Raw genomic sequence first — 19958 nt, forward strand, 5'->3', positions numbered from 1 at the left:
CACTTCCATGATGCAATACATAAATCTTTAGACAGAATAAGTCATAATTTTACATATATTATAGTCAAATGTATTAACTGTAATAATGGCACAGAGACTCTTCCGGTACATACATGGCCCTGCACATGAAAGTCAAATAAATGCATTTTTATTTGTTCTTGGATTTTGGGCTACACCTATTGGTCATCCTGACTGTAACTAATTAACTCATGGTGCTACTTAGGTGATTTTTGCAAACATCACGAGATAGTAACTTACTAGTTACTGGTAAGATGCAGGAAAACAATAAGTAAACAGATAAGATTTGTATGACTACAGCCAACAAAAGACAAATGCTCCACTGCATTAACTCAGACAAGAAGCCATCAATCAAAAGTTGTCACCACTCTCTTGCTGCCAGTAACCCACTTTACATTCCTAATCCCTAGTGCTAGCTGATGATTGGTGAACTGAATGCTGATGCCACTGTCAATGGCAATTTTGAGCAGCATGCAGCAAAATGTTGATGACCTTTCTGGGGTCATTCATGAAGCAGTCAACAGAATGGTGATGATTACTGAGCTGCTATCTGAGCACATCCTGGTCTGGGTATGGACTTTATTGTATTGCACCTCAGCTCTAGTGTATGTTGTGAAGAGGTGTGATAAGCCGTAGTTTCAATATGTAGCTTCTATCTCATAGCAGTTAGCTGTCCAATATTCCCTCCTCTTGGAGGAGTTTATTAATGATATTTTGTTGTAGGATATATCAACCATGGCCATTCCCTCAAAGACAGGCATTAACATATAGAATCCTAAATTAATGGTCACATAGCAACTGCATATTAAAGAAATGAAAGCCTTTTGACTTATGTAAACTATGGCATTGATGAATCACAAAGGTAAAAAGATAAAGGAGGCTATTCAACTCATCTTTGTCATCCTTCCTAGAGAACAATAATTCACCATTACAACAACTAACTGTCGCTTGAATAATTCCAGAGGTTTTGCCTCCACAGCTGCCAGAGGAGGATCATTACAGATATTACTCACTGTTTCTCCAAGTTGCCTTTTACCAGTGTGTATCTAGTTCTCTTTATCTGATAGCTGTGGTTTAACTTGAAACAGAGGTTAGGACCAGCCCAACTTTGTCAGTTTCTCTTCTCAATCATTCCCTTTCATCATTGAGAGCCTAAGATTTATCTAAACATGCCTTGTATGTTCTTCAACACCAAGTATCAGCTTTGTGGCCCATTCTTGCACCACTCTTAGAGAGGGGATGATTCCTTTGTACGTTGGTGATCACAACTGAATTCAGTATTCAAGGTGCACCATTCAGGTCCAGCATTTATTCTATTCAATTTGGCAATATAGCTCAGAATGTTCTTTGCTTTATTGATTGCTGTTCTGCAAAGATTACACATAGTTAGAGTTGAATCCCTTACTCATACTACATCGCTTTCAGCTTCTCCTGTATCGCGTTAAACACCATTAATCATGTTTCATATTTTTTCTATTAACATGTAAGACCTTGCACTTAATTTTTATTATTTATTACCTGCTTACTTGTGAACATTATCTATATTTTTCTCTAACTCCTTGGTTGCTTCATGAGACTCTGCTGCCTTCCCTAGTTTGGTAACATTGGTAAATGTGTGTTTATATATGCAGGTAATTTATGGAGATTAGGAACACTAGGTCCTCAGCACTGATCCATGGGCAGGGATCCATCTATCTCCACACCTCAGTATCATTTCCAAAAAGCAAATAGCTGCTACTTCCTCCTTTAGTCAATTTCTAATCAACCCTCCGTGTTTTATTGAGGCCATCCACAGTCAGAAAAGCATTATAGACATCAGTGCAGAAAGTTGTTATTTTAATCCCAATTTTCTGCTCCTTTACTGCCAGCCTCAATGCATGTCAATACTAGAAAATATATCTGCTTATTCCTTAGCTCTGGCCATTATGTTGAAAGAAACTGAAGCTGATTGTGCCAAATTGAAAATTGTTATAGAAATGAGAAGAAAATGAGAAAAGCCTTTTAGACTTATCTGATCCTGCACAATTAGGAATTTAACCCAACTCACTTAATTTTCGGAGGGAAATTCCTCCCAGACCTCCAAATATAATCAAGAAAAATTCTGAGATATTAGTCCAATTTTGCAATCTATATACTATTCAACTCTGACAAAGTAATTCCTCAGTTGACTTTCCCTTTGTCTCAGCAGCTTTGGTACCATCATATACCCCAAGGTACTTCATCATCCCTGTCTATACTTGCTTTAAAACCTCAAACATCTGTTTAACCATAATGAAGAACAACTTAAATATGAATGTAGTTCATATATAAAGGGACAGTACAATTTTTGCTGGAACATATATTGTTAATCATTTTTCAGCACTATTTTTTGTAAAACGTATAAGGGTAATTTTTTTAATAAAAATAAATTAATACATTTAATAGATCTCCCATGGGAGCTAAACTGAGTCACTGTTTTCACTAACAGGAAAGTGAAGTTACAGTGTGATAAATTTACACAGGCAGTTTCCATTATAAATATGGAGATAGGAATTTATAATGGAAAATGTTGACAGGAAAGTCTATGTAAATGTAACATTTTTAATATATTATAGATATGTATTCACATAAGGTTGAAATTGAGCTCCTGTATTTGAATATTGAAAAAGCTATTCAACAATAAACTTTGATTATTAAGAGTTCAATTTTGTTTTCATTTCAGCAATGGGTGCAGATAAAAAAGAAATGAAATTTTATATACACCTGGACAGTTGACCGTAAAATAAGGTATGCAGCAAACACACGGTAGTCCTCCAAGGGGACAAAATCAGCATAACTTTATGCATTTTACGGTCTACGCATGGTGTATATAAGTTACGTGCAGAAATGTGTAAATGGTAATTTAGAGGTCATTCACACATTTCACTTATCTATAAAAAAGTAGCAATTTCTCTTGGAACCTTACCGTTTGTGGAAGCATTCAAATAAATTTTAGAAAGGGTATACTTATATTGAAGGGGAAAAGGTAACGTATATGCACCATGGCATCAGGCTTGACCATAAAATGCACAGAGTTAATAGATAAGTGACCAACCTTGGTGAAATATCGCATCCTTGCTGCATAAAGGCACCCAGAGAAAACCAAAGACTGTTAAAGATGCCAAACTCATTGGGTGGTTGATCACTCGGTGATGCATCTTGTCCATCTTCTGGTTCTTCAGTGTGCCACTCATATGGGCTAAACCTGCTGACCAGGAAGAGTACCACGCTGACTCCAATGTAGGCAAAGACGATACACATCCAAATTTCATACGCCAATGGGTCAAGAAAGGAGAAGACTCCAGGTTTGGACTTCTGTGGCTTCTTGATCATGATGGAAATGCCCAGGCTCATGAAGGGCTTGGAAAAGTCAATGACCTCTTCTCGTACTAAAGTAATGGTCAGTGGTGCCACACCAATCTGTGCTCTCTGTGAAATGGGGGAAAATCCTTTTTAAACACATATCTTACAGTACACATGGGGTAGATGACACCAGAGCAATCAAGCCTTAAAAGAAAATTTCCAATATCTAAAGATGCAGTTAATTTATTCGGCTCCCTTTAAGGTTAGAAAATTAAATATTTCAAGAAGTTCAATGCAGATGGTTATACTATGTGACTTACTGATTGTTCATTAATTTTAATAGTTCTCTGACGCCATAATTTGACAGAATAAAAACAAAGTGCCAGGAGGCCCAAATTTCTGAATTTTAGATGTGCTGTGCTGTTTTATTTTGCAGTTTTGCTACATTCAAACAATTCCTAAAATTTACTTCATTGCCCTCTGAGATTTTTCTAGAAGGCATTTTATCAGTAGTCAGGTGCATCTACAGGAAAGTTACCCACTTGTATTCACTTACACTTGTAAACACAAATTAACAGTCCCTTTAGAAAGTACAAGCGAGGAGATAATAAATGTCTCAATGCTGTAACATATGAGCATCTTGTTATATCTTGATACAAATGCTCTCCATTGGACAAGGATGCTGTTTGGGATCTGATTGTGGTTCTGTGTGGGCCTGTATGGCAGACAGAAGACGGTACTGATGAGCTAGTGGAGCCTGCCAGATTCACAGGATTGCTATCCTCAATATACCTGGCCCACTTCTCCTGAGATTAGGATCAGATTTTGGAGTGTCATTGCCAGCACTAGCTCTAAAATGCTTAATTATTTACTGTTAAAAGATCTAAAATTATCAGTAGGATTTATAAGAACACAGATTAATCTTCATGTGTGCTAAATATAGAAGATGCACAGCAAGTATAAGTGCAAATTGTACAACATTATTGACGATATAAACATATTCCTACTAAATCAGGCTGCATTTCACCAGAAGTAAAGCTGTCAAATATTTTAAAGCAAACAAATTGGGGTCAGAATGCACTCTCTTACACCTCCTCAGAGTTGAATCAATAGTAATGGGTAGGTCAACATTAAACTAGGTAGCTTGTCTAACCTCTTAGCTGATAAATAGTATATGGTATTGGGAGACTTGAAATGGGAAAAGGGCTTTAACAATGCCATGGTGCCTTAATGCAAAGCTTTGTATGGAACTAAACTATACAGGCCAAAATCTCAGGTTGATTCCTGTCTGTGCTGGACATAGGGTTGCCAACCCTTCTGGACAGCCTGTTAGTCTCCCAGAATGGCACATGGATCCTGCAGGCTGGGAGATCTTCTTACTTTAAATTACCCACAGAAACAGTCCATCCTCATCAAAGGTGGAGATTTGGGGTCAGGAAATGGGGGCTTGCAGCTAGAGAGAGACTGGGCAATGGGGCTTCAGGGGAAATTAGGGAGTGGAGATTGGGAAATGGGGTCTCAGGAGGGAGACTGGGTGTCATGAAGCTATTAATGCATATAATGTTATTGGAAATTATTTTTTTAAATAGAGGTTTAGTCTGTGGGTGTGTCTGTGTGTGTCTTAATTGGATTAAAGCCAGCAAGTCTGGGTGCTTTGATGTATAATAGTTTTGAGATGTAAACAGAGGTAGAGGTACATTTGCATTTTATTGAATAGAGCATTCAAGAAGGGGAGTGAAATCTTGTACCTAGCTAGGAGACACCAATCAAAGTTTATATTACTAATAAAATTGGTACAATGAAAGGGGTTTTATTATTATGAGAGAAGGAGTTCAAAGGGCCTGGTGATACAATGACAATTTGCATTCAAAGGGGAGTGCTGGATATAACAGAAGGGAGTTTTTATGTGTGCAAAGCAGAGGCATATAGCATCAAAGCAGTTGTAAGCCTACAACTGTCTGCAAAGGAACCGAATTGAAAGGAACCTCATTTTGAATTTGTAAGGTGAAAATGCTTTGCCTGGTGTCTGGTTAAGTCTATTAGTTACTGTTGCCTTAGTGGAGATTATTTTGGGAATTTTGTTAAAAATTATAATAGTAGTAATTTGTAGCCATGTGGATATGTTTAATTTGTTGTAAAATAATAATAGTCTCATTTAGTTTGATATAAAAACCTCTTGCAAACTGGTGGTCTTATTCCTGAATTTAGAGCTGAACCTCAAACATACCAGTTGAAAATATAGGTAATGACAGTTGTTTAAAGTTTCCCTCTGGGATTTTAAATAACAGCCTTTACCAACTGCTCTGTCATAACACTTGGTGATGGGAGATTAGGGCTGAGTCGAGGCAGGTAGCTCGAGCAGGTAGCTCGAGTCAGGAAATTTCCCCATTTAGCAGGCACATCTCAGTTTAAAGGGCCCTGGTAGATCCTCTAGCCCTCACTCCTCACAACCCCTCACCCAACCCTCACACCCCCTCATACCCCATGCCACCTCCATACCAACTCATACCCCACCCAGCCCCATGCCCTCTCATATCCCATGCCACCTCCATTGCCACTCACCCAGTATCCCTCATGGCCAGACCTCAGGTGCTATGTGGAGGTGGAAAAAAACAAACTTCTAACAATCTAATGCAGCTTTCACTTCTACGCACTTGATAGTGAATGAAACTGCCATTCATGAAACCTATTCAAATCTTTTAAATCTCCTCAAGTGGTTAATCTCTTATAAAATAAGCAAACTTCTATTCAGACCCCACATCAAAACAGCTAATCCTTTAACAGCATCTTTAAACTCAGCACTAAGTTCAAATGGCTCTGCTAAGTTTGGGTTTCCTGCCTTTGTGAATCACATCCCATGCCTTCCCCCTGCCAGCAAAAATTGGATCTGTTGGAAATGAAGGTGAGACTTCCGCATCCAGGCCCTGCCATTTTTAAAGGTCCATGGAGTCTTCTTGACTCCACAAAAATCCAGCCCTAGGGAATGCGAATCAGGAAATGGGGGCTTGCGGAGAAAGAGAGAGACTGGACAATGGGAACTGAGGGTAGAGGGAGATTAGGGAATGGGGATCAAGGGATTGGGGCTTAAATGGAGGGACAGATGGAATCTGGGGGATGGATGGATGTCCAGGGAAAAGAGGGAAACTGGATGATGGGACCTCAGGGGAGAAGGTGACCAAGGGTTCGGGGAAAGAGAGACTGGAAAATGGGGAGATGGTGTTGAAAATGAGGCTCAATGGATGGGGAGTGAGGATGGATGGGGATAAAGGGACTGGGGCTATGGCAAAGGGCAAAAGGGGGAAAAAGAATGGATATGAGAATCAAGTTTTTCTGTAGAGCAGTGGCTGTAACATGGTGAGTGGGAACAGTACTAAAAGGGGAACAGATGGTAAAGGGGTGAGTGAAACCTGGGGATCTTTACAATGATTGTTGCAAATGGTAAGTGAATGTGGAACGATGGGATGGAGACCAAGGGTTCTCACCTGAAGAACCAAACAGGAAGGGGGAAGGAACATTTTTGAACTGAAGGCTATTAGAGCACATAGGAAGTTGCATTGCAAGTGGCTTTTGAGAGAAGAAATTAAAACATCACTAAAAAGGTAATGGGATAAATAGCTGAAAAGGGGGAACATAAAGAGAATAGGGGGAAGAAAGGGCAACTAGCATCACTGCAGGCTCTGGATACTGAATGGCCTCCACCTGTTCTGTAATTTCTATTGAAATCTCTCCTTTATTGAGCCTGAGCCCAGGTAGAAATGATGCTGAGCTGAGTTTAGGACTACAGGGCCTGTTATAAATGTTCCAACACTGAGCTCATTGCTTGTTGTGCAATTTTTTTCCCGTTTCTTTCAGATTGATCTGTGCAGGTTGGCTTTGAAGAATGAAGTCTAAATACAGATCAGCTCTGACTAGGGCTCCCAGTTCAGAGTTGTCACCTTTGCACAGATCCTGATTGAGTCTGAACCAGATTCCAAGGAGATAGGGAGGGAGATTGGGCCCAGTAAGTGGTTTAGCTTGGACAGCCAGACCTCACCTTGTGCAGTGCAGGGGGATTCTGGTTGTAGTATCACGGAGACTATCAGTAGGCTATGGGATTACTATTACTTACAGCTATGTTATCTTGGCATTATATCTGTACTATGAGTTACATATAAACTTATTATAGAATTATATTACTTTGAAGGGAATCTCCAGTTATTCGTTAACTATTAGTTATTCCAATTTCAGTGAGTCACTATTACTTATAGTCAGAATTAATGTTTCTCCCACCTCAGTTTTTGTTCCCCCTGTGAATCATCCCCCTATCCTCACTTTCCCTTCTTTGTTAATGGGCCTCCTGGATCTTGGAACTTGTCCCACACCAGCTGCTGGCATAAAATCATGGCAAAGATACTCAACTACAAGTGACCCAACTTTTATAAGCTAAATGCAATAACATATTCAGTTGCTATGTGACCAGATGTCACAAGGTCAGAAGTCATATGGTCAGACTGTAACATGATCAAAGCTCCTGGAATGCCACCAATCAGAGTTGGCAAGTCCAACTGAACAGTTGATCCCAACCAGGGCTATGGTTCCCATCCCTGATTGCTGTCCAGTGACTGCTGCTGGCAAGGGTACTTGTATACTTGTCATGCATCAGGACAGATTCAGGCTTGTCTATAATGCCCCCTTGGAATCAACTAATAAAAGGTACCATGGGGCGAGCAAGAGGAAAAGATGACATTTAAAAAAAAATACAACAACATATCAAAATAAAATAAAATAAGGAAACACCATGACATTCTAAAGTGTAATTTGAACTGTAGATACGTTTGCCAGGGGTGTTTTTTAATCCCCTTGACTTAACTTCAACAGAACAAAATATTGTTAGCTTTCCAGTAACAGCAATGCAATTGGTGATAAACAAGGGAAAAAATCTTCCCCCTGTTGGGGTGGGGTGGGGGGGGGGGGGGGTGGGGAGTGGGGTGGGGGGGAGAGTCTGGGAGCAGGCATGGCCTCCGATCAGCACCCCCAATTGGGGGCGTGCTGCCATTTTACGTGGCAAATTAAGGCCCGGCCAGCGTGACGTCCACTCGGAAGCGCAATGCGCTCCCTGTGTGGGCGGGGGGATTCCCTCAGCCGGAAGTGTGCTCTTTTGCGCATGCGTGCTAAAGAGCGCACAGATCTCCCTGAGGCTAAGTGCTACCTTAGGGAGATTGGCTCGGAATTAAATTTTTTAATACAGATGATTAAAAAATTTCCCAGACATGTCCCCTCAGACACTGTCACATGAGTTGGGACATGTCCATAACTTCTATTAAAAGATTTGATAAAAATTTAAATACCCTCATGAAACCTCATCCCGCCCATGGATGAGGTTTCATGCTTTTTCTGAAGCCCGCCAGGGCTGCCGGCCTGCCCGCCAATCTTAAGGTTGGACGGGCAGGTCCATTAATGACCTTAATTAGTTTTTCAATGGCTTCAATAGGCCGCTGACAGGTCGGCAGACGCGCAGAGTTGCACCCGACGTCATCCCGCGCCATTTTACACGTCGGTGAGTGGGCCCCGCCCCTGCTTGCCGACCGGAAGATCCTGCCCAAGGTATTTTTGTTTGCTTTGATAGGAGTCAGGGAGTCTATATTGCTTTAAATGTGGGAAGTCTGCCTGCTTCCATTGGAACCACGGTAAAAGGTTAAAGGGGAATGACTGTTTTCACTGTACATTGGAGCCAATCAATATGGCATGTCGAATATTTCAGCAGCTGCCTCTAAAAACCTCTTTCAGAGATGTACTGAACATTGTCTTCAATGTATATTGTCACGAAGACAGGAAATTGTGACTGAGTGAGATCTACCTATAACTTCACCAGCTTGCCAAAAACCTAATGAACTGTTTTAGGGGGACATTTTATTCTAAATACAAGAAAAGATGCTGAACAAAGATGGCTTCCACAAGTCACCTGATTTGTGGACTTGAATGCTGACCTTTTCTGGAAAGTAACCATATTGATTGCACTGCAGACATGCCCTAACATGTTGCTCATGGAATTTCACACCTGGGGTGTCAAGGTCCATTTTAAGGAGGACCATTGAGAGCAAGATATTAAAAATGCAAAGTGCTGAACTTTATTCAACTATAATCATATCAAGGCAATGGGGAACTGCTGGCCAGCTAGATATATAACCAGCAGACACTCAAACCCCCTGTGGAGGATGAAAGAACCCCATCTCCTGTTGGTTTCTACTATCTTGAAATGTGTCAAAAGTTTCTGAAATGAAACATCACAATGCGATTACTTGTTTTACAACAATGACTGCCGCAGACATGGTAATCAAATTCCTTTGGAATATACAACAATCAGTACTTTAAGAACTGGGGTTGCCAAGCAGAAGCAGGGGAACTTGGAGAAGCTGCTAATGGAGCAGTACTGAATCTCTATCTCTCTCTTAAGTAAAGCCCTATCTTTATAGTCTAAAAATCCATTCACCATGGATAATGAATGTCCATTGGAAAGAATCTTAAGAGAAACTCATTGATTTCTGGATGACAGATCACGGGTTAAAAGAAAGGAAATAGTCTCCAGCAAATGCAGCTACATGAACTTCAATTCAACTGCGTGATTTTGAAGGCAACCAGCTAACTTGAAATGGCCGTAACATTCAACAATCTACACCTCAAGGACAAGCAAAGGACTTAACCATATTGTTTTTAGTTTTTTATTTAGACACTAACTTTACTTACTTCTGATATCCATGTGTTTGTGTTGCATCTTCTATTTTTTTTTTCAGGTTTAATGGCTAATAAATATGTTCTTTGACTCAAGAAAAGCTTGTGATTGGCTCCTTATTGCTCACTGCATAGATAGTAAAAAATACATTTGGATTTGAAAAGGCATCCACGGGGAAACGAAATTTAAAAATCTTTGTTGTGACCAACCGAGGAGACTGAATAGAGGGGAATCATAAGACATAGGAGCAGAAATTAGGCCATTCGGCCCATTGAGTGTGCTCCGCCATTCAGTCATGGCTGATAAGTTTCTCAACCCCATTCTCCCGCCTTCTCTCCGTAATCAGTTCATTCTTTTTCCCCTGGTCGTAACAAAATCATGTTCAATGCTTTGTGTTCTTCACACTGGACTCCAAGGACATGAATCCAAAGATATTTTACAGAGGGACAATGTGCTGATTATTTTGTATGATTTTGTGGTTTAAACTACATGAACGGGAAATAATTTACGAACCAGCCATAATTTTTCTAACATTAAGATTATGAAAAGAGTACTTTTATAACAGGAAATAAAACTCCACATTAACTTGATTAGGTTTCTACAAATGTTTGATTTTGATCTTTGCTGTTGCATCTGCCATTCTTCCTGTGCCGGGTTGCATTTTCTGTTTGAGATAGAGGCTGGACAAACTTTTCCCCAAAATTCTGTCAACTTTCCACTGTACCCAATGTGAAACAACAAGCCAGGGTGAATCATACTCCAACTTCACTTCTCTCTCTCTTTAAGCGAGGTTGGACATCTTCTCTCTGACCTTGTGGAAGTTGAGTCAAGAACGGTTTTCCGTTGTGCACAGGTTGTGGCAAAATCATAAATGCATTCTCTGTAAATACATTTGCAATATTGACACACCCTAGAACACAGAGGAAGTCTTCTGTGTCTGAAAAATCAGGGGTCTCAGCCAATGTTGAAACTGATCACATCACAATACAGTAATGTGCTTCCCCAATGTACTATGGGTGTTACCAAGGTTATAATGGCACATTTTTAGAAGCAAATGAAATGAGGAAAAAACTTCCTTTTTATTTGTGTGAACAGTATAATAATTAATAGTCAGTCTCCCTTGGCTTTGCATTCAAGATTCAAGATCAAGTACAATATTCAAATCAAGCAGGGTTAAAGAGCAAGGGAAAATTGAGAGGAATGTGAGTTATAGAGGGTGGGGGATGTGATGGGAGAATGGAGAGAAAGAAAGGGGGAAAGGAAAGGGGGAGGTGAAAGGATAGGAGATGAGGACAGCAGAGGAGGCGGATGGACAGGGGATACAAAAGGAGGGACTGCTGGAGTTTCATCTGAACAATCTGAAATTTGTTTAATCAGTAAAGGGGAGGGGCAGCGCAGAACGGGGTTAGCTTCAGCACCCAACATCTGCAGATTCCTAAATTGCATTCAGTGATTGGGGGAAGAGGTGCTGCAAGGATTCCTTCACAGCAGTAGTCAAGAATTAATTGTTGCAATGCTTCCATTGATTTAATTAAATGGAGTTCAGTTGATTTTGATTGGGAGTGCGCAGGTGGCCAGTGCTCAAAATTGCAGAACATGTCCCCAGGACTATTTTTAATTTTTGAAATTACCTTCTAAAATTTGTGCTTATAATATTACAATCACTCCTACTGTGAATTTGTCCCAGGCAAGGTGTGACGCTCTTGAAATTGAAAACTGCTAACACAGGGCCACCTACAGGCATATCCTGTACTACAGCTGGTATGATAGGTTGGCCCATAGGGCACAGGTCACTATGAAAGTTTCAAATAGATAATTTAATAGGTATGAGAGACTGTTTACTGAAATCAGAATAGGTGTTTTCAAAGGTCTCATCCTTGCTAAATACGAATAATGTACCCCATCTGCTATACACAAAAAAATTAAAGTTTTCAGAATAGGATGAAAACCAAGATAGCACCAGCAAAACAATTGAGTAACTTTGTTGGACACAGTGATGAATGTGTCCCTCAGAATTAAGTTCTGGATATTCCTCCACATCATCTCATGCTTGAAAAGTAGACATCTGACAGCGAGGAATGAGTATCAGGATTTAATCGGAACTACCAAGGGCTTCTAGTTTAATACTTTCACTAAAGCTGAAATGTAAACAAACACAATCGCATACAGTATGGCAGGGACAGATGGTTATTTCAGTTCTGTACTTCATCCCTTCATCTAATATCCTAGTTGTCTGGTGCAGTATAGTTAGTGTGTTATTAAAGAAAACAGAATAATCAACTTTACATTGCACTCTGTCTCAAACATATAGCATTACTTATATTGCTGGTCATCTTCGATTCAGCTCAGTTTTTTCAATCACTAGCTGGAATTTTTGCAGGGGTTCCCTGGCAGGAGATCAACGAATCCCCAGAGAAATGGTGTAAAAGGGTAAAAATTGTCATTTATATAATTTCTCTGGGGGCACTGCTCATCTCTCTTTGATGAGTGCAAAAGAGTCTCATGGTATACAGGACCCATTTGTTTCTTTATTGAAATATTGGATTTTACTTCTGAAAAATGTTACACTTTCCTGTATCCTTGTTTCCACATGTTTTGATGTCGATAACACCTTCCTAAGCATTTGGTAATTAGGACTATCAATACAAACTGCAAGTGAGCACAAAATGGGCCAACCCATATTTAATATAGAATTATAGTCACAGGAAATCCCTATCAGTACACTTCCACATAATTCTGTTAAATATGAGTTTTAATGCCATGTTTATGGATATCTCTCAAAAGGGTTGAAATTCCTGTGCGTGCTACATAGCTCAAATTCTTTGCAGGCTGTTTTAACAAAATCACTTGAAGTAAATAGATTAATAATTTTGATAAACAGTGTATGCAAGAAATTGATACAAACACATTGGCCATTGCACTGAGATTAGCACAGAAGATAAATTTTAAACTAAAAGGGTGAGAAATATTATTTTCCAACTATTGTATAAAAATGCTTACCCCATAAACAAGTTCGCCCACCATCCCATTCCATATTTTAGTATCTGGATCTCTTGCTCCATATTTCCCATCAGGAACAATTTTAAGCTCGTACTTGATCCCGATGTGTTTTGCAATTTCTGAAGCTAAGTCCACGCAGTAACCCTCATACTTGTCATTTCCTTCCAGAGTGTCATGATTTTTCTTCAGCATAACATATGGGCCCTCCTGATAACCAAAGAACAGATTAAGTCTGTGAAGTGCAACAAAAAATTTAAATGCATTTAGCAAGTAATGCTAAAAGCCCTGCTCAGCAGAGGATCTGATATAACTCTTCATCACAGGCATTGTTCCATTCAGGATAAAAATCATTCACAATGAAAGACAATTATATACTTTTTTTTCAGTCAATTTATAGCATTTATAAGTTTTACCTCAGGGCTCTTATCAAGAAAAACTGTGTGTCTGGAATACTAATATAATGTATTTACTATGGCAGTTGGAATACTAATATAATGTATTTACTATGGCAGTTGGAAGGCATTTGACAAGGGGCTGCCACTTCCTTGTGTAGGAAGGAGCATTAACAGTCACTTGCATTCACTTTGAAAAGTTATTCTATTTCTGGATATTTTGATATCTATAACATCTTCCTAAGCATTTGCTAATAAGGACTGTCAGTACAAACTGCAAGCTAGCAACAAAGAGTTTGCCCATATATAATATAGAATTACAGACACAGAACAGCTGTTTCCTTAGACTTTTGCATAATCCTGTTCAAAATGTATGTTTTGACACAATGTGTATCTATAACTCTCAAATTGGTTGGGATTATCTTCCCAAATTCTGCACAGGAACTGCCAGCCTCCTTTACATCTTTCAGTGCTGCTTCACAGATCCAATCCTAATGGGCCATGTTTCTTATTAGGTCAGTAGAAGCTGTCATCACTGCCTACTGGGTTCTGATCTCAAAAGATTATGGGCTAGAAATTTATTTGCCCTGATTTTCAAGAGTGAGATTTGTGCTTCGCGATGTGCCCATACACATTCAGATAAAGGTGGGCAAGACAGAAAATTCATGCATCAACCTCATCTGAATGATATCTGGTGCACCTCTTGCACTACTTTCTACTTCTTAACACTAGCAGTGAGCTCTGCGCACAGCAGGAGGCCCCAGCAGCATTATTTGCCAAACATGAGGTAGAGGCACCCTGTTCTAAAAGGAAAGATGTACAAAATGATTGCTGCAATGGAAAATTTTGGAAACTGAACACCAGGGCAGCCAGAAGCATCCAAAGTAACAGAACTGGAGACATTAGTGGTGCAGATGGATAGGAGGAGAGATGCCATGGCAATGTGGGTAGCGCTTAGTGGTGTAGCCTGCCCCGAGGAAACGCAGATAGGCATTTGTAGCACCATTATGTATATGAATTTCCAGCCTCTCTTTCATCTTCCAGTTTCAATTACCTAATTTTTCAAACTTAGACTCCTCCTCTGGGTTACTCTTTGCATCTTCTTGTGCTGTACATCTTAGGATGAATCCAGATCAATGATTATGTGTGAGTATGGATACATTTGTGCATGTGTGGTGGAAGAGGGACTTCCAAGGTTCATTAAATTTATTATCCCAGTCACTTGGAACCCAACAGACTGAGATGACAATTTCACCTGGTGTTTAATGTTCATGATTCTATAAACATTATGGGTTAGAATATTGATCAATCTATTCATGCCAGGTCCCAGCATCCAAGATCCTGGATCCAATATGGATTTTTGTATGTTAATCTGAGAATGAAAGGGAGCAAGAGCTGCCAAATTTCTGGTGAAGGATTTGATCTTTCTAACATTCATAGCACAGGGTGGGGTGAGAGTGAGTGCCCTTAACATCAAAGTAGCATTTGACCGAGCATGACATCAAGGAGCCCTAGCAAAGTTGAAGTCAATGGGAATCACGGGGAAAGCTCTCTGCTGGTTGGCGTCATATCTAGCACAAAGGGAGATGGTTGTGGTTGCTGGAGGCCAATCATCTCAGTCCCAGCACATTGCTGTTGGGTTCCTCAGGGTAGTAGTAACCTAGGCCCAACCATCTTCAGCAGCTTCATCAATGATCTTCCTTCCATCATAGGTCAGAAGTGGGGAAGTTCGCTGATGATTGCACAATGTTCAGTACCATTCATAACTCCTCAGATATTGATGCAGTCCCATGCGCAGTTGCATCAAGACTTGGACAACATTCAAGTTTAGGTTGATAAATGGCAAGTAATATTTCACCACTTAAGTGCCAGGCAAGTGTCAGGCTATCTTCAACAAGAAAGAATCTAATAATTTCTCCTTGACATTCAACAATATTATCATCACTGAATCTTCCTCCATCAACATCTTGGGGGTTAGCATTGACCAGTAACTTAACTGGACCAGCCATATAAATACTGTGGCTACAAGGGCAGGTCAGAGGCTGGGAATTCTCTGGCCAGTAACTCACCTCCTGGTTCACCAAAGCCTGTCCACCATCTACAAGGCACAAGTCAAGAGTGCAATGGAATTCTCTAGACTTGACTGAATGAGTGTAGCTCCAACAACTCTCAAGAAGTGCAACACCATCCAGAACAAAGCAGCTCACTTCATTGGCACCTCATCCACCATCTTAAACATTCCCTCCCTCTGCCAAGTGGCAGCAGTGTGTATAATCTACAAGATTCACTGCAGCAACTTGCCAAGGCTCCTTCAACACATGACCTTTACCACCTAGAAGAACAAGGGCAGTGGGCTCATGAGAACAAGTCACACACCATGCTGACTTGTGAACAGGACTATCTCACCGTTCCTTCACTGACACCGGGTAAAAATCCTTAACTCTCTTCCTAACAGTACTATGAGTGTGCCTATACCACATAGATTGCAGCAGTCCATGAAGGCGATTCACCACCACCTTCTCAAGGGCAAGTAAGGATGAGCAACAAATGCTTGCCAGTGACACTCATCCCAAGAATGAATAATAATAAAAAAAATAGGGTTGGTTGAAAGGAGAGGCAGTGGCAGATGGTGGAATTTGAATTCAATCAATAAAAATCTGGAATTAAAAGTCTAATGATGACCACGAAACCATTGTCGATTGTCGTAAAAAATCCATCTGGTTCACTAATGTCCTTTAGGGAAGGAAATGTACCGTCCCTACCTGGTCTTGCCTAAATGCGACTGCAGATCCACGGCATTGTGGTTGACTCTTAAGTGGCTTCTGAAATGGCCTAACAAGCCATTTAGTTGTATCAAACCGCTAGAAACTCAATAAGTAATGAAACTGGATGGACCACCCGGCAACAACCTTATTATTGGAAACGACAACGGCAAACTCAGCCCTGTTGACCCTGCAAAGTGCTCCTTAGTACAAAATTGGGAGAGCTGTCTCACAGACTAGTGAAGCAACAGCCTGACATAGGAATCATGCCTTCCAGGCAATGTCCCAGACACCACAGGAGGGAGGAGGATTCTGACCACATGAAGTCTCATGGCATCAAGTCAAACATGGGCTTGGAAACCTCCTGCTGATTACCACATACTTCCCCCCCTCAGCCGATAATCAGTACTCCTTCATGTTGAACACCACTTCGAAGAAGCACTGAGGGTGGCAAGGGTGCAGAAATGTACTCTGGGTGGGGGACTTCACCAAGAGTGGCTCTGTAGCAACACTACAGACCGAGCTGGCTGAGTCCTAAAGGACATAGCTGCTAGACCAGGTCTGTGGCAGGTGGTGAGGGAACCAACAAGAGGGAAAAACATACCTGACCTCATCATCATCAACCTGCCTGCTGCAAATGCATTTGAAGGTATTGGTAGGGGGCGACCACTGCACAGTCCTTATGGAGACAAAGTCCATCTTCACATTGAGGAAAGCTTCCACTGTATTGTGTGGCACTACCACCGTTCTAAATGGGATAGATTTCAAACAGATCTAGTAAACCAAGACTGGGCAGCCATGAGGTGCTGTGGGCCATCAGCAGCAGCAGTACTCAACCACAATCTGTAACCTCAGGGCCTGGCATGTTCCCCACTCTACCATTACCACCAAGCCAGGCAATCAACCCTGGATTAATGAAGAGTGCAGGAGGGCATGCCAGGAGCAGCACTAGACATACCTAAAAATGAGGTGTCAACCTGTTGAAGACACACCACAGGACTACTTGTGTGCCAAACAACGTAAGCAGCAAGTGATAGACAGAACTAAGCAACCCCACAACCAACGGATCAGATCTAAGCTCTGCAGTCCTGCCACATCCAGTTGTGAATGGTGGTAGACAATTAAACAACTCACTGGAGGAGGAGGTTCCACAAATATCCCCATCCTCAATAATGGAGGAGCCCAGCACACCAGTGCAAAAGATAAGGCTAAAGCATTTGCAACATACTTCAGCCAGAAATACCAGCTGGATGATCTATTTCGGTCTCATCCAGAGATCCCCAGCAACACAGATGCCAGTCTTCAGCCAATTCAATTCAATTCACTCCACATGATATCAAGAAATGGCTGAAGGTACTGGACACTGCAAAGGTTATGGGCCCTAACAATATTCCAGCAATAGCACTGAAGACTAGTGCCCCAGAACTTGCTGCACCCCTAGCCAAGCTGTTCCAATGCTGCTACAACACTGGCACCTACTTGGCAATGTGGAAATTTGCCCAAGTATGTCCTGTACACAAAAAGCGGGACCAATCCAACCCCATCAGTCTACTTTCAATCATCAGTAAAGTGATGGAAGGGATCATCAACAATGCCATCAAACAGCACTTGCTTAGCAATAACCTGCTCACTGATGTTCAATTTGGGTTTCGCCAGGGACACTCAGCTTCTTACCTCATTACAGCCTTGCTTCAAACATGGACAACAGAGCTGAACTCCAGAGGTGAGGTGAGAGTGACTGCCCTTGACATCAAAGCAGCATTTGACCAAGTGTGGCATCAGGGAGCCCTAGCAAAACTGGAGTCAATGGGAATCAAGGGGGAATCTCTCTACTGATTGGAGTCACACCTAGCACAAAGGAAGATGGTTGTGGTTGGTGGAGATCAATCACCTCAGTTCCAGGAACATCACAACAGGAGTTCCTCAGGTTGGTGTCCTAGGCCCAACCATCTTCAGCTGCTTCATTAATGAACTTCCTTCCATCATAAGGTCCAAAGTGGGGATGCTCGCTGATGATTGCACAATGTTCAGCACCATTCATGACTCCTCAGATACTGACGCAGTCAATGTCCAAGTGTAGCAAGACCTGAACAATATCAGACTTGGGCTGACAAGTGGCAAGTAACATTTGCGCTACAGAAGTGCCAGGCAATGACCATCTCTAACAAGAGAGAATCTAACCATCACCTCTTGACATTCAATGGCATTGCCATCGCTGAATTCCCCACTATCCACATCCTGGTGGGTTACTATTGACTAGAAACTGAACTGGACTAGCCATATAAATACTGTGGCTACAAGAGCAGGTGAGAGGCTAGGAATGCTGCAGCAAGTAACTCACCTTGTGACCCATCAAAGCCTGTCCACCATCTACAAGGCACAAGTCAGGAGTGTGGTGGAATATCCCCACTTGCCTGGATGAGTGCAGCTCCAACAACACTCAACAAGCTGGACATCATCCAGGACAAAGCTGCCTTCTTGATTGGCACCACATCCACAAACATTCCCTCCACCGCTGAGGCAAAATGGCAGCAGTGTGTACCATCTACAAGATGCACTGAAGGAACTGACCAAGCCTCGTTCGACAGCACCTTCCAAACCCACAACCACTATTGTCTAGAAGGACAAGGGCAGCAGACATATGGGAACATCACCAGGTGCAATTCCCCTCCAAGCGACACACCATCCTGACTTGGAACTATATTGCTATTCCTTCTCTGTCACTGGCTCAAAATCCTGGGTCTCCCTTCCTAACAGCACCGTGGGTGTATCTACACCACATGGACTGAAGTGTTTCAAGAAGGTAGTTCACCACCACCTTCTCAATGGCAATTCAGGATGGGCTTTAAATGCTGGCCTCGCAAGTGAGGCCCACATCCCGTGAGTGAATACAAAAAAATCCTGAAAAAGCCATTAATGATATACTCTGGAATTGCAGGAAAGGAGGAAGCTGCTCTAAATTTTCTTAGATTAGCCGGTATATTTGAGGTTTGTTTATAAGCTGTTTTGTAGGATTCTCTGATCTGGTCCAGGGACAGTCAGATATTTATTCTGACTCATCCCAAACTCCTGGGTATTCATTTCAACATTGTGGAAAAGGAGCCTATAGACTCTGCTCATCATAGTTTATTTATTTATTTTTTTCATAAATACTTTGCATCTTATGTTGGTATTGTAATGTCCACACAGAATGTTTTTATACACATTTCATCATCAGAACTAATACCGTAATCACTTTGGAATTATTGTTGATATATCACATTTTTCTTTTACTTTGGTTTCACAAAAAACCTTTCTGAAATATATATTAGGTCGCAGGTTATACAGAATGACTGCATAAAAAATTATATAAATGAAGACACATGTTACTAAAGAACAAGTTTCATCTTCAGAATTGTATACACCTTGCTTTCCATTCTTGCCATTAACAATGTACAAGGTCAAAAAACTCAAGCGTCTCTGATGTTGAGAAGCACATCTAGTGATAGTAATTCATTTAACCACTCAGAATTTGACCAGATACAATGGTTTCAAAAGGAAATTGAATGGGCACATGCGGGAAATAAACTTGCAGGGCTTTGAGGATAGAGCAGGAGAGTGGGACTGACTGGATTACTCTACAGACTCGATGGGCTGAATGGCCCACTTCTGTGTCATAATGATTCTATGACGTGCTGCTTCTACAGTCTTTAAAAATTGGGAAGTACAAATGAAGTTGAAAAGGAAACCACTGGTTTATCAAACTGTACCTTCAGG

General features: G+C 41.1%; 1 protein-coding gene across 10 annotated transcripts in view; it reads right to left on the reverse strand.

Moving 5' to 3' along the window:
- The window catches only part of LOC144682802 (glutamate receptor 4), a 272035-nt gene that overhangs the window by 40308 nt on the left and 211769 nt on the right, over positions 1-19958 (reverse strand). For 5 of the 10 annotated variants that reach the window (XM_078545523.1, XM_078545528.1, XM_078545524.1 and 2 more), the window contains 2 exons: positions 13049-13255; positions 3092-3465 (listed from right to left, as the gene is read on the reverse strand). The exons of 1 other annotated variant lie outside the window; for it this stretch is intronic. In XM_078545523.1, the coding sequence (XP_078401649.1) occupies positions 3092-3465; positions 13049-13255 (581 nt within the window). The remainder of the gene's footprint in view (positions 1-3091; positions 3466-13048; positions 13256-19958) is intronic. 4 more of the 10 variants (XM_078545526.1, XM_078545525.1, XM_078545527.1 and 1 more) reach the window with 3 other exon arrangements.

This window comes from Cetorhinus maximus, chromosome 7 (assembly GCF_964194155.1).
Source record: "Cetorhinus maximus chromosome 7, sCetMax3.hap1.1, whole genome shotgun sequence".
NCBI classification, from domain to species: domain Eukaryota; kingdom Metazoa; phylum Chordata; class Chondrichthyes; order Lamniformes; family Cetorhinidae; genus Cetorhinus; species Cetorhinus maximus.